This window comes from Gallinula chloropus (assembly GCF_964237585.1).
Source record: "Gallinula chloropus genome assembly, chromosome: 32".
NCBI classification, from domain to species: Eukaryota; Metazoa; Chordata; class Aves; order Gruiformes; family Rallidae; genus Gallinula; species Gallinula chloropus.
Genome location: NC_140117.1, coordinates 1,265,102 through 1,278,414, shown reverse-complemented (window position 1 = coordinate 1,278,414; position 13,313 = coordinate 1,265,102). Strand labels below are relative to the sequence as shown.

Here is a 13,313-nt window from a genome sequence, read left to right as displayed (position 1 = left end):
AATGATGCACCAGAATCGAGGCAGTGAAGCCTCCTGGAGCAAAGGACAGTGGACACAAGAATCCGTCACCAGGGCCTGAATTAGGGCCACCTCCTGCAACTGTCCCCCGAGATCTGTATCCCCAGCTCGCCCACCTCTGTGTGAGATGGGGGTCAGACTGGGGACACAGGGGCAATGAGATTGGGGGTGACCTCCTTCCTGTGATATAGCCCCAGGGCAGGTGGGTGATAACAGTGTGGGCATCCACCTGGGTGGCTGCCACTGTCACCTGTTCCCAGCTCCAGCTCTCCGGTCCATACACGATGCTGTGTGGAGCGAGCGGGAGAAGAGCAGCAGCTCCTGGGGGATGGCAGCCACATGCAGCAGAGGGGATGGCTGGGGACACGGCAGGGATGCCAGGGGGGATACGGTGAGGATATGGGAGGGGATGTGATGGGGACACAGGTGGGACAGGGCTGGGAACACGGCAGGGATGTGGCAAGGAGATGGTGGGGATGGGTGTGGCAGTACTGCTACCCTGAGGGAGCAGCAGCATTAAACACCAGCCGAGCGAGCTGGCAGCAAAGTCTTGTGCCTCTTGGTCTGGTTTGGTTTTAAATCGGTTGGAAGCAGCAGCGCTGAGGGACTGACAGGCTGACTCCTGTTCTTCCCTCTGCTGTCAGAGTGGATCCAAAGAATGTTTGTCAATAGGTGCTTTATAAATAGATAGATAGATAGATAGATAGATAGATAGATAGATAGATAGATAGATAGATAGATAAATAAAGTGTCTATATTTCTATCCCCCCTCACTGCAGGGGACATAGCAGGGGACTTGGCAGGGACATGGAAGGGAAAACTGAGGACACAGCAGGGATGCAGTGGTGACATGGCAGGGACATGATAGGGATGGGAACACAATGGGGATGCAGCTGGGCATGTGGGGGAGACATCTGGGGACACAGCAGGGATGTGTTTGGGACATGGTGGTGATGGCTGGGGACATGGCAGGGACATGATGGGGATGTCCTATGGGCATGGCAGGGATATCTGGGGATGCACTGAGGACAGTTATTGACATGGTGTGCTGGTGAGTCATGGTAGGGATGGGTGGTGACACCGGATGGCAGTGGGGACCCATTGGTGATGGGATGTGGCAGCAGGTGGCAGTTTGAACCTGTTGGGGACATCGTGTGAGGGGTGGTGGCAGCACCTGGCCGTGCAGGTAGGCGTGCTGGCAGTCAGGGATGGGGTGACAGTCCAGTAGCACCCTCCTGGTCCTCGGTGGTTGCAGGCACAGGACCAGGGACACCAGGGTGATCTTCCCTGTCCCCAGGAGGGCACCACCACCAGCACCTCTCCAGGGCACAACTCCAGGGACACTCTCTGGGGGGACAGAGGTGACACCCTGCGCACTCTCCCTCAGTACCCCCTGCCCTCCCAATGCAGTCCTACCTTGATCCCACCATGTCCCCATACCCTCCCCACTACATCTGTGTCCCCATGCCCCCCCTGCCATGTCCCCACTGTGTCCCCACAGTCCCTGCCATGTCCCATGCCCTCCACACTGTTTTTCCATGTCCCCCACTATTTCTGTGCTCCACCCCTGTGAAGACCAGCAGAGAGCAACACCCAATTCGATATGAATTTCAGGTGAAGCCGTTTATTGGGTGAAATCCCACAGATTAGAGACATTTGTTACTGCAAACGTGGCAAGCTGAAAAACTGCTAATTGGTTACACACACTGTTCACACCCCACTGATTGGTTAGTGATTATAACGAGTTCTGATAACCCATCTTATCGCTAAATATCCTTAGTTTACCTTTGATGGCTAAAAGCATCCGCACACCGGCTGTGTGACCATCTTATTATGGCTGGTTCTTGACATGTTCCGTTACTCCCAAGTTCTTCCCATCAAAACTCCTTGGTTTAGGGCAGCCTGTACCCCTGTCATCAAGGCCGCTGTGTTTTGGGAATGTGATTATTAAGTTCCTCTCAGCATGAGTAACTTGTCCTGTCTCATGGGCACACGAGGATGTTGTCAGGGCCTATGTTTTGGGTGAAGAGAGCTAGGCCACTGCCAGGCCTGCTGTCTTCCCTGACAATTCCCCCTTGTTGTATTTGTGTTACAGAAACTGCCCGTAGAGATCTCTGCAGGGCCCTTTGCAGAAAGCTCAACAAACATGGCAGGAAGAGTAAGACAACCACTACAACTGCTAAAATCAGCAATCCGGTTCTGGCCAGTGACAATACCCATCCTGACATTCCCCACCCATGAAACCAATTGTCCAATCCAAAGAGTCCATTTTCTTGATGTATCTTTTGTGTTTGATCTATTAATTTCTGAATGCTGGCATGAATGGACTGAGAGTGGCCAGACAGGTTCCTGCAGCACGTGCCATCAGAATCTTGACACCCGTGTCCGTGAGCCAGTGACAGGAAATCAGTTGCTGCAGGATTCTGTGAGGGGGCAGGTCTCACAGAATCCACATCCGTAGCCTCAGCTACCTTTGCTGTTGTATTTGTTTGCTTTGCCAGTCAGGAGTGTCAGGAGTGTCTGGGTGTAGGTAACAGCAGCTTCTCTTCTGGTACAGGCAGCCATTATTGTCAGTGACCTTAGGCTGTGGGGAAGTCACTATTTCACTCATTTTCAGGCATATTTCAAAGACTGTTAAATAGTTCAATATTTCCCATAACAAAACTCAAGTCCACTGTGTCTGCACTTGGAACACTTGAGTTCAGTTCCTGGGATCAGGATCCCATCCTGGTTCATGCAGACTTGCTTTCTTCTGGATCCACAGCTTCATCCTCTTGGCTGGTCCCCACTTGGTTCCCGCATCTGTAATGACACAGGCAGATCTCCTTCCCCAAGTTAGTACCTGTAACTTCATTTCTTACTAACACCTGACACTGACTTTCTTTGACCCCTTCCAAACCTCCTTTCAAACCTACTCCATGCTTCACCATTGGAGGTACCAAACTGTCCTGTGGCAGACTTAAATATTGTTTAGTCGATCAGCTCCAGAGATGTCCTTCTCTCCCCCTTTTTGTTTGTGATTCATACATTCCACCATGGCCTGGCCTGTGAGCGAATGTGGTGTCCCTGTGACATGGGGAATGCCCCATAACTGGAAGAAGGTTTGTGTTGCCTGTGCTCTATATCCTGGGCCGTTGTCGGTTTTGATTTCAGGGGGTACCACAAAAGCTGCTGTGGCAGAGCACACGTGGCGTTCGACATGTTTACTGGATTCCCCCGTTTGTGCAATAGCCCTACACTGCCAGAGAAAAGGGATCTAGACAAACATGGACATACTTTTGCCCACCAAATTCTGGGAGGTGTGTAACGTCCATTTGCCAGACTTCTAGTGGGGCTGTGCCACGAGGATTGACACCAGGGGCAAGGCCACTGGTGAACTGCTGACAGTCCAGGCACGACTGTACAAGCCCTTTAGCCTCAGCAACTGACAGGTGGTGTTGTTGTTGAAGCTCCCTGGCAGACTGATGAAAGGATTCCTGTGATCTCCGAGCCTGTGCACAGCGCTCTGCTGAGGGAGCAGCCCACGCTGGTGCTGCCAACCTGTCCGCTCTCTGACTGCCTCTGCCAGACCCTGAGTTAGTGGCTGCCAATATGGGTAATAAAGAACTGATGCTGTTGGTTAGACAGGAGGAGCCAGAATTCCTTAAACAATCTATATAATCTCTCATCTGAAACCCCTTTCAATAGTGCCCGTTCCATTCGGGTCACTATTCCCACCACACACAGGGAGTCACAGACCAGAGGAACCGGTTCGGCTTTCCGCTTGTCACACACTCTCACAACCGCCTGCAGCTCCAGCTGCTGACTGAGGCTTGGGCTCCTTTGAATGTCAAATCCTGCCATTTCCCATGCTCCTGCCATGGAATCGCAGCCTTCTGAGCTCTTCCCCCTGCATCAGTGAACACTGGAACACCCCGAACCGCACACCCAGACAACAAGGGCTTTTCTTCTGTTGGACAGTTCTGTGCTGCTGTAGAGATTCTGTGTGGTGGGTAATGCACTTTCACTTCCCCTGCGTGGTCTAATAAAGCTATTTGCAGGGCAGTGCTGTTCCTCAAGGCCCAAGCTAAACCCTCTGCTGCTGATGGAACAACAATAAATGTGGGTTCTGTTCCTGCAGTTTCTACTACGTGATTGTGGCCTTTTACACTGACCTGGGCTGTCGCCTCCAAACACAGAGTTACAGTTCCCTTTGGCTGCATGGGCAGGAACACCCATTCTAACAGCCTTAAGGGATCTTTGTCATTAGTCCACTGCATTATAATAGCAAACACATGTTCTGTTTGATTAACGACTGTGACTCCTATGTCCCACTCAGCATCCCATCCATGGGTATATGTATTTTTGATTTTGTTACTAATGGCTTCCAGGGCCTTTTTAGCTTCTTCTGACAGGATTCTGGGTGCTCCTGCACCACCTCCTCCCTTTAGCAATGCTACTACAGGTTCCAGTTCCCTATTCGTAGTGCCACACAATGGTCTAACCCAGTTAGTATCTCCAAGCAGCTTTTGAGCATCATTTAACGTGCTGACCTCAGCTGGGATCTCAATCCTTTGGGGTGTTACGGTACTTTTATCAATCTGCCACCCCAGAGATTTCCACACTGGCTTCTTTTGAATTTTCTCTGGAGCAATCTGTAACCCCTTGCTTTCCAAATGCCCTGTCAACTCATGAATCAAACTGTCAATGTCCAAGTTTGTTCCCACAATCAGTACCTCATCCATGTGATGATAAAAGATGAGATCAGGATGGGCTCTTCGTACTGGAGCAAGTGCCCAGGCTACATAAGCCTGGCACACAGTGGGTGAATTTTTCATGCCTTGTGGGAGCACCACCCAATGACACCTTTCCATGGGTTCAGTTTTGTTTACAGTAGGGACTGAAAAGGCAAATTTCTCATAATCATCAGGGTGTAGGGGAATAGTGAAAAAACAACCCAAACGTCCCAATTTTTAGGTCTCACGTTTGGAGGTGGCAGACGGGGCTGCGAAGCTCCCGCATCTTCCATCACTTCACTGACTTTTCTTACCTCGTGCACCAAGCGCCATCTCCCGTCCTGTTCAGGGATGGTAAAAATAGGCGAGTTCCACGGGCTTGTGGAGGGCTGGATGTGTCCCTTGGCCAGTTGCTCCTCTATTCAATCCTGGAAGTGGGCAAGTTTTTCTTTAGGAAGCGGCCATCGCTCGACCCAAACGGGGGGTTGTGTTTCCCAGGTGAATTTTCAAGGAAGCTGCCCACTTTCAATGGTCGCCATCCAAACTCCTTCTGCTCTGTGCCCAGCCTTGCTCTCAGTGGATAAACGCATCCCTGAGCCTGGGGCACATCCCAACAAATGCTGCCAACCGATTCCTCAGGAGACAGTGATTTCTGGGGGAGTTGGGTGGGAGGTGTGGATGGGAGCGGTGAGTGTAGAGACCAAGTGGGTCCCTGATCCGATGGCTGACAAGGCAGCTTCTGGCCAGGCGGCTTCTGGACCGTCTCTGTAGGGCTTTTGTCCGTGTGCAGAGGGGAGGACGCCGGCCAGAGCAGCGGCTGGAGAGGGGCGTGTCCATGCAAATCGAGAGCAGCGGGGCGCGCACGGGCTGCTGGGAGTGCTCGGTGCGGAGCTCTCCGCCGGTTTCCCGGAGCCGGGAGCAGCGGATCCCGGCGGGAAGAGGCGGGATAGGCAGGGGAATGCGAATGCGAGCGGGACGTGAGGGTGTTTTGGGGCCACTGTGGAGCATCCGTGAGTTGTGTGAGTGCCGGCGGGGGTGTGTGGAGGTGCTGGAGGACGAACTGAAGCCATCCGGTTTCTACTTGTAGGATGTTGGGAACTAAAGGGGGGACTGAATAGTTCGCACCCGCCTTGGGGTGATCAGCGCTGGGGCAGAGATGCGCCTGCCCAGACTGGCTGAAATCATCTGTCTGGTGCCAGCAGGAGCAGCTGCTACTGGAGGAACTGGTGTCCCGGGTGAACCCGTGGGACCGGCTGGTGCGGGAGCTGGACTGGCGCGAGGGGACGTGAGAGTCCCGAGGGGGTGGATGATGGTGGGCGGGGTGTCCGACCCCCTCTGCCCCTCCCTGCAGGGCGCAGGAGGAGGATGCTCAGCCTGGAGCGAGGCCTCAGCCAGCAGCGCCGCAGCTTCCCTCGCAGGGAGACCTGTGTCATCACCTGAGGGATCCCCCACGGGACACCCCCCCCCACCACCAAAGACCGGGAGGAAGAGGAGGAAGAAGGAGCAGCAAAGCCCTTGCGATCTGACCCCCATCCCCAGGCCCCTCTGCCGCTGCGGGAGGAGGGGGGGGGGAAATGGGGCAGCCTCCCAACCAGCCCCCCGAAACCCAACATTCCCGCAAAGATTCACACATCCCACCAACAACCCCTGGGGATTCTCCTCCCCCAGGAACCCCCAACACCCCAAAGCCCCAACCCCGCTTCCTACAGGCCCCCCCTTCCTCCCCAGCTGCCCCCCTCCCCTTTACCTCCTCCCCCCTGAATCCCACCCAGGCCCCCCTTCCTCCCCAGCTGCACCCTCCCCACTTTACCCCCCCAATAGCCCCCAACAAGCCCCATCCACACATCAAATCTCCTTTATTGCTTCTGGCTGCACTCAGTGACCTCCGGGGGAGGGTTGGGGGAGGGGGGGGGTGGAGTCCCGGGGGAAGGGGGTGTCCCATGGGGGGTCCCTCAGGTGATGACACAGATGGGGTGACACCAAAGACTCCCCAGTGAGACACAGGTGGGGTGACACCAAAGACTCCCCAGTGAGACACATCTCACCTGACACTGAGTTACTCATTCTGGGGTGATCTTTCAATTTTGACTCTCCAACAAGCTCCTCCAGCTCCCAGCCTGGCACCCTCCAATGTCCAACTGGTCCCTGAGCACAATGTCACGTGCTTTGGATATCCTTGTCATGGGATTATCATCCTGCCTTGGAGTAATTGCCTGGGAACCCATCAGCCATGGGCTGGGAAACCCCAGCATCCAACCTCCAGAGGGGCCCATCACCACTGTAGTGTTTAACAGTGCTGGGCCACCATCTCTTTGGGATCCCTTGACTCCAAGACCCCTTGGGCACACCACCTTTGGGGTGATTAACCACAGGGTCCACCCCTCTGGATGCTGAGCCCTGGGGGCCCAGCACTTTGTCTTTCAAAAGACCTTCAGGCTGTGGTGCCCACTAAGGTGCCCACAAGAAGCCACCAGAAGAGTCTTCTACCATCCCGGGTGGCACCTGCAGGGCTTGTGGGCTCCTTCCTCTCCACCCATCACTGATGATGATGATGAGCCCACCCTTTGAACACGGGGCCCAAGTTCTGGGCTACCAGGAGACTGAGCGACAGTGAGAACCCAGTGAAGGGCCCCTGAGCTGCTCCATGTCTGAATGCCTCTTGGAGAAGCTGGTCAGCCAGAACTGACCAGCCTAGAGAAGGTTTGGCTGCAGGAGGTCTGCCCATGTGACATCTCAGCCATGGCAGTGACAGGACAGGAGGTGCAGGACACAAATCTGGACAGACAGTGATTTGGGAAGATGCTTTTTTACTGTGGGGGTGCCCAAGGCTCTTTGGGGAGATTCTGGGGTCTCTAAGAGTGGAGGGAAGTAGGGCCAGCAGGATGGGGCTGTGGTGGTCTCCAGGGCTTCTTTGAGCCCTTGAAGGGCATTGCTTGCCCCTAGGATCTCCCAGGGCTGTTTGGGACCCCTTCAGGACCCCACAACAGTCCCAGCTCCCCCCGGGGTACAATGGTGTTTCCCTGGCCAGGGGACAGGAGGTGGCACAGGCCAGAGTTGGGGTGGGGGGGGCTCAGCATCCCCCCCAGGCCAGCGTGTGGAGGCGGTGGGCAGCATCGCGCAGCCGCCCGCGGTGCTCGAGGCAGCGGTGCAGCCCGGGGGGGACCCGGGCCAGCCCCCAGCGCAGCCCCCAGCACCCCGCGGCGATGGTCCCCGTCGAGTCGCTGTCCCCGCCGTGCAGCACCCCCCTGGCACAGAGGTCCCCCCAGCACCCCCCGGCTGCCAGCAACGCCTCCAGGGCCACCATGGGCGCATCGTGGCCGCTGCACCCCGGCCACCCCTGCAGTGCCCAGCCCAGGTACGCTGCGTCCCGCTCGGCCGGGGAGGGCAGGGGGGGCAGCGTCGCTGGGCCACCGCCCTCCAGAAGGCCCCGGGACTCCAGGTACCTGCGGGGACATGGAGGTCACTGGGAGCACTGGGGGCCCTGGGAATGCCGGGGGGCAGCAGGGACGTGGGGGGATTGGGGGCAGCAGGGACAGCGGGGGAATGGGGGAACTGGAGTCAGCGGGGATGTAGTGTCACTGGGGTCACTGGTGACACCGGAGCGGTGGATGCAGTGGGGACACCGGTCACAGCAGGGAAACCAAGAGCACTGGGGATACTGGGGACACTGGGGGCAGCGGGGGTGTTCAGCCCTCCTCAGACACGCTTCCAGTGTTGAGGGTGGCAACACTGGAGGGATCTTGGGGACACTGGAGGGATCTTGGGGACACTGGGGACATCCTGGGGGCACCGGGGGCAGCAGGGACACAGTGGGCACTGGTGACCCTGCAGATTGACTGGGCACCAGGGTCGGCAGTGACACCAGTGACCGTGGGGCAGGGGACACTGGGGACATCGAGGCTCTGGCACAGCACAGTGACACCAGTGACAGTGGGGCAGAGGACACTGGGGACATCGAGGCTCTGGCACAGCACAGTGACACCAGTGCACTGCGCTGCCAGGACTGGGAGAGAGCCTTGTGGCAATGGGTGATGTCAGCAACCCGCTGAGCCCCTCCCGGTACCCCCACCACCCCCTCCCAGTGCTCCCAGTGACCCCAGCGAACCCTCCCAGTGCCCCCTCACCGGTGCCAGGCATCCCTGAAGAAGGGCCAGGCCTCAGCATTGTCCCCCACAGCCACCCCGGCACTTTCCACGTAGTCCCAGGCCAGGGGCAGGACCCGCATCAGCTCAGCCCCCCAACGCTCCGGGGGCTCCCCCCGAGCCCCCAGCGCCCCAAAAAGAGCCACCGCCAGTGCCCCGAGGTACCCTGTGTGGATGGGGCTTTCAGAGGGGCTGCAGCGTGTCCCCCTGCCCTGCCCCCTCCTGCCTGGCACCCACCTGTGGGGTGGTGGTGGGTCATGCGCCCACTCTCGATGCTCACCCGGATCAGCGTCGGCAGCTCCCGGGCGTGCGGGTACCTACACCGGCACCACCCTGTGCCCCCCGGGCCGGGACCCCCGTCCCGATGCTGCCCCCCCCGCCCCCTTGGCCCTGATGTTCTGGTCCCCCATTTGCCCCTCCCCCCATGGCCCATCCCCCACACTCCTGTACGCCCCGTCCACCCCATGGCCCCTACCCCAGCCTGACACCCTCATATCCCCACCCCCCAACTCTGACACCCCCATGTCCCCCCCTCCGTGTCCCCATGTCCTCTTGTCCAGCCGCTCACCCCCATCCCTGTGACCGCCTGTAACCTCCCCCAGCCCTTCCACCCCCGACCCCTGTCCCCGCCGTGAAACCTCCCCAAGCCCTGACAGCCCCTCCCCAAGCCCCCTATGCCCCCCCATATCCCCACCCCCAGCCCGGACACCCCTCCCCTCCCCGAGCCCCGTGTGCCCCCATGTCCCCACCCAGATCCTCCCCAAACCCTTTGTGCCCCCCATGTCCCTGACCCCAGCCTTGACCCCATCCAACCCCCTGTGCCCACCCATGTCCCCGCACCTAACCCTCCCCAAAAATCCCTTCACCCCCATGTCCACCCCCAGCCCTGAACCCCCCCAACCTTCTGTACCCCCATGTCCCTGCCCAGACCCTCCCCAACCCCCTGTGCCCACCCATGTCCCCGCCCCAGCCCTGACCCCTCCCTGACCCCGTTCCCCCACGTCCCCGCCCTCACCCTCCCCAAGCCTTTTTGTCCCCCCATGTCCTCACCCTCAGCTCTGACCCCTCCCCAAGTCCCCTGTACCCCCATGTCCCTGCCCAGACACTCCCCAACCCTTTGTGCCCCCCATGTCCCCCCCAGCCCTGATCCCTCCCCAAATCCCCATGTCCCCACCCAGACCCTTCCCGAACCCTTTGTGCCCCCCCATATCCCCAACCTCAGCCCTGATACCCCTCCCCTCCCTGAGCCCCTGTGCCCACCCATGTCCCCACCCAGCCCTGACCCCTTCCTGAACCCCGTCCCCCACCATGTCCCCGTCCCAGCCCTCACACCCCCCCCACCTCCCTGTACCCCCACGTCCCCGCCCCAGCCCTGAACCCCCAACCCCTGTGCCCCCATGTCCCTGCCCCAGCCCTCACACCCCCCCCAACTCCTGTCCCCCACTACGTCCCTGCCCCCAGCCCTGAACCCCCCAACCCCTGTGCCCCCCGCCCCACCTGAGGCCTATGGCCAGGCTCCGCATGGCGGCCCCGCACCCGCTGCCCGTGGGGTTGAAGGGGATGCGGTACCCCGCCGGCTCCCCAGGCCGCAGCTGCGAGGTGCCTGGCGGGGGGGGATTGGGGAGAAGGGTTGGGGCCGTGAGACCCCCTGACCTGACCCCCCCGGCCCCCCCCGGCCCCCCACTCACCCAGGATACTGGTGGGGCCCGGCTTGCGGCCCTCCATGTCGCTCATGGCGGCCACATAGCGCTGAGCCAGCTCCTGCAGCAGGGCTTCCCCCTCCAGCCCTGGGGGCACGGCGTGAGGCCCCTCTGGGCGGGGGCACCCACAGCCCTCCCCCGGACCCCTCGAATGCAGGGACATGTGGGCACACCCCCCACTGATTCCTCCCCACCCCCCAATGACCCCCCAAAGCTTTGGGGTACAATAGAACCCACCCCCAGGAAAGGGCAGATGGGGAACACCCCATTGGGGTTTTGGGGGAACATTCAGAGACTCTCTGGAGCCCCCACCCCTCAGGGGGTGGTTGGGGGCACCTAAAAGCCCCTCCCAGTTTGGGGCAGGGTGATAATGGTGACCTGCCCCCCCCCCTTCAGAAATCCCCCGAAGAAATAAGGTCCCCCCAAGACCTCCATGTACAGCAGGGAATCCCCCCCCCCCATCCCTGGGGTACACTGGGGACCCTCCCCTGTATCTGTGGGGGCCTATGGTGAGATTCCCCCCCATAAAAATCCCCCAAGCTCTGAGGAACCCCCAACCCCCCCCGTACAGCCCCCTACCCCCCCGCCTCCCATCCCTGGGTTACATTGGGGACCATCCCCTTCATCTGTGGGGTGCAATGGTGAGATCCCCCCCATAAACATCCCCCCAAGTTCTGAGGAACCCTCAGTCCCCACCCAATACATCCCAGGGGTATGCCCCCCTATGCCCCCCCATCCCTGGGTTACATTGGGGACCCTCCCCTGCATCTGTGGGGTGCTATGGTGAGATTCCCCCCCATAAAATTCCCCCCAAGCTCTGAGGAACCCCCAGATCCCACCCTGTACAGCCCCCCCCACACCTCCCCCATCCCTGGGGTACACTGGGGACCCCCCCCTGCATCTGAGGGGTGCAGTGGGGGGCACAACCTGTGGCCAGGCCCTCGGCAGTCGCAAGGTGCAGGACGGTGTCATCGCTGACGGGCCACTGTGGGGGCTCGAGGGTGATGGCCCCCAGCCCCCCCAGTTCAGCCAGTTCGGCGTGGATCTGGGCTCCGGAGGTGCAGTACTCCCAGAGACCCCCCCGGTAGCCCAGCGCGTCCCCCACCCCGCTCAGCACCATGGCGGCTTCGTAGGCTTCCAGCGAAGGGACGCTGCAGGGAGGGGCTTCAGGGGGGGCTCAGATGTGGGGGGACACCAGGGCCCACCCCCACCCCCCTCCCTGGGACACTCACGTCTCCTCCATGGCGGGACCGGGTGCCCCTCAGGGTTCAGGCACAGGGCCAGCGCCAGGAGGGTGAGGGTGTCCCTGGGAGTGGGGGGACACAAGGGGGGTCCCCGTAGCTTTGGGAGTGGGAGGGGAGGGAGCCCAGGAGGGGTGCTGGGAAGGGAAGAAGTCCCCAGACTGAACTGCGAGGGGGCAGGGGGTCTTGGTGGGGGGACCCAGAGGGACGAGGAGAGGGTGGCAGAATGCAAAGGGCTGGGGGTACCCCAAGGAGCCCCCGAATTGGAGGGGGAGGAGGGGGGCTGGGGGTGGTCTCAGCGAGCCCTGGAGGGGGTGGGGGAGCAGAACCAAGGTTCATCCCCACAGAGAAATGTCCCAGATTTATTCCCCTGGGCCACAGTTTTGGGTGAGACACCCCCCCCCCACCCCAATCCACCCCTCCCATCCCCCCGGATTGGGCCCCGCTCCCAGCCAATTAAGGGGTTTGGTTAATTAATAAAGTGGCTCATGGCAGCGAGAGGGTCGGTCTGTGGGTCACATCCAGGGTGGGGCTGGACACCCCCAACCCTGTCCCTGCTGACCCCCAGAGATCCTTCCCAGCCCCCCCCAGGACCCCCCAAAGGTCCCAGCTCCCCCAGGTACAATGGGGGACAGGAGGTGGCACAGGCCAGAGTGGGGGGCTCAGCATTCCCCCAGGCCAGCACGGGGGGGGCACGCGCCAGCCCCCCCAGCCCCCCCAGCGCTGGTCCCCGTCCAGTCGCTGTCCCGGCCGTGTGGCACCCCCTGGCACAGAGGCCCCCCCAGCACCCCCCGGCTGCCAGCAGCCTCCAGGGCCACCATGGGCCAGCACGGCCGGGGAGGGGGAGGGAAGCGGGGGCAGCGTCGCTGGGCCCCCACCCCCCAGAAGGCCCCGGGACTCAAGGGACCGGCAGGTGAGGGACCCTCTGGGCCACCCAGACCCCCGGGGGTACCCACACCCCTCCCCATAGGGTGCCTGTAGGGTGCCCGCAGGGGATCTATAGGGTGTCTATAGGGTGCCCGCAGGGGATGTATAGGGTGTCTCTATTGTGCCCACTGGGTGTCTATAGGGTGCCTATAGGGTATCTGTAGGCTGTCTATAGGTGCCTGTATTGTGCTCATTGGGTGTCTATAGGGTTCCCATAAGGTTCCTATAGGGTGTCCAGAGGGTATCTATAGGGTGTCTATGGGGTGCCTGCAGGGGATCTATAGGGTGCTTGTATTGTGCCCATTGGGTGCTTATAGTGTTCCCATAAGGCTCCTATAGGGTGTCCATAGGGTATGTATAGGGTCCACAGGGGATCTATAGGGTGCCCGCAGGGGATCTATAGGGTGTCTATAGGGTGCTTGCAGGGGATCTATGGGGTGACTATACTGTGCCCATTGGGATCTGTGCTGCCTGGTGCCCCCTGCACTCCCCGCCCCTCCCATGCAGACACAGAAAGGTTCTCAAGAAATGGCTTTTAATGAAAAATCGGAACAAAACAGTAATCAAAGG

General features: G+C 59.8%; 2 protein-coding genes across 2 annotated transcripts in view; one reads left to right on the top strand and one right to left on the bottom strand.

Moving 5' to 3' along the window:
* Nucleotides 1–13,313, top strand: part of LOC311202930 (butyrophilin subfamily 1 member A1-like) — a gene marked incomplete at both ends in the record, with an annotated part of 517,675 nt that overhangs the window by 158,932 nt on the left and 345,430 nt on the right. The gene's annotated exons all lie outside the window — the stretch shown is intronic.
* Nucleotides 7,555–11,818, bottom strand: LOC311202851 (ADP-ribosylhydrolase ARH1-like; the record flags this gene model as incomplete). Its single annotated transcript, XM_084277501.1, has 7 exons — nucleotides 7,555–8,176; nucleotides 8,858–9,041; nucleotides 9,113–9,192; nucleotides 10,373–10,478; nucleotides 10,564–10,662; nucleotides 11,503–11,726; nucleotides 11,808–11,818. The coding sequence occupies 7 exons, from the start codon at nucleotides 11,816–11,818 to the stop codon at nucleotides 7,804–7,806; spliced, it is 1,077 nt and encodes a 358-aa protein (XP_084133627.1). The 3' UTR covers nucleotides 7,555–7,803.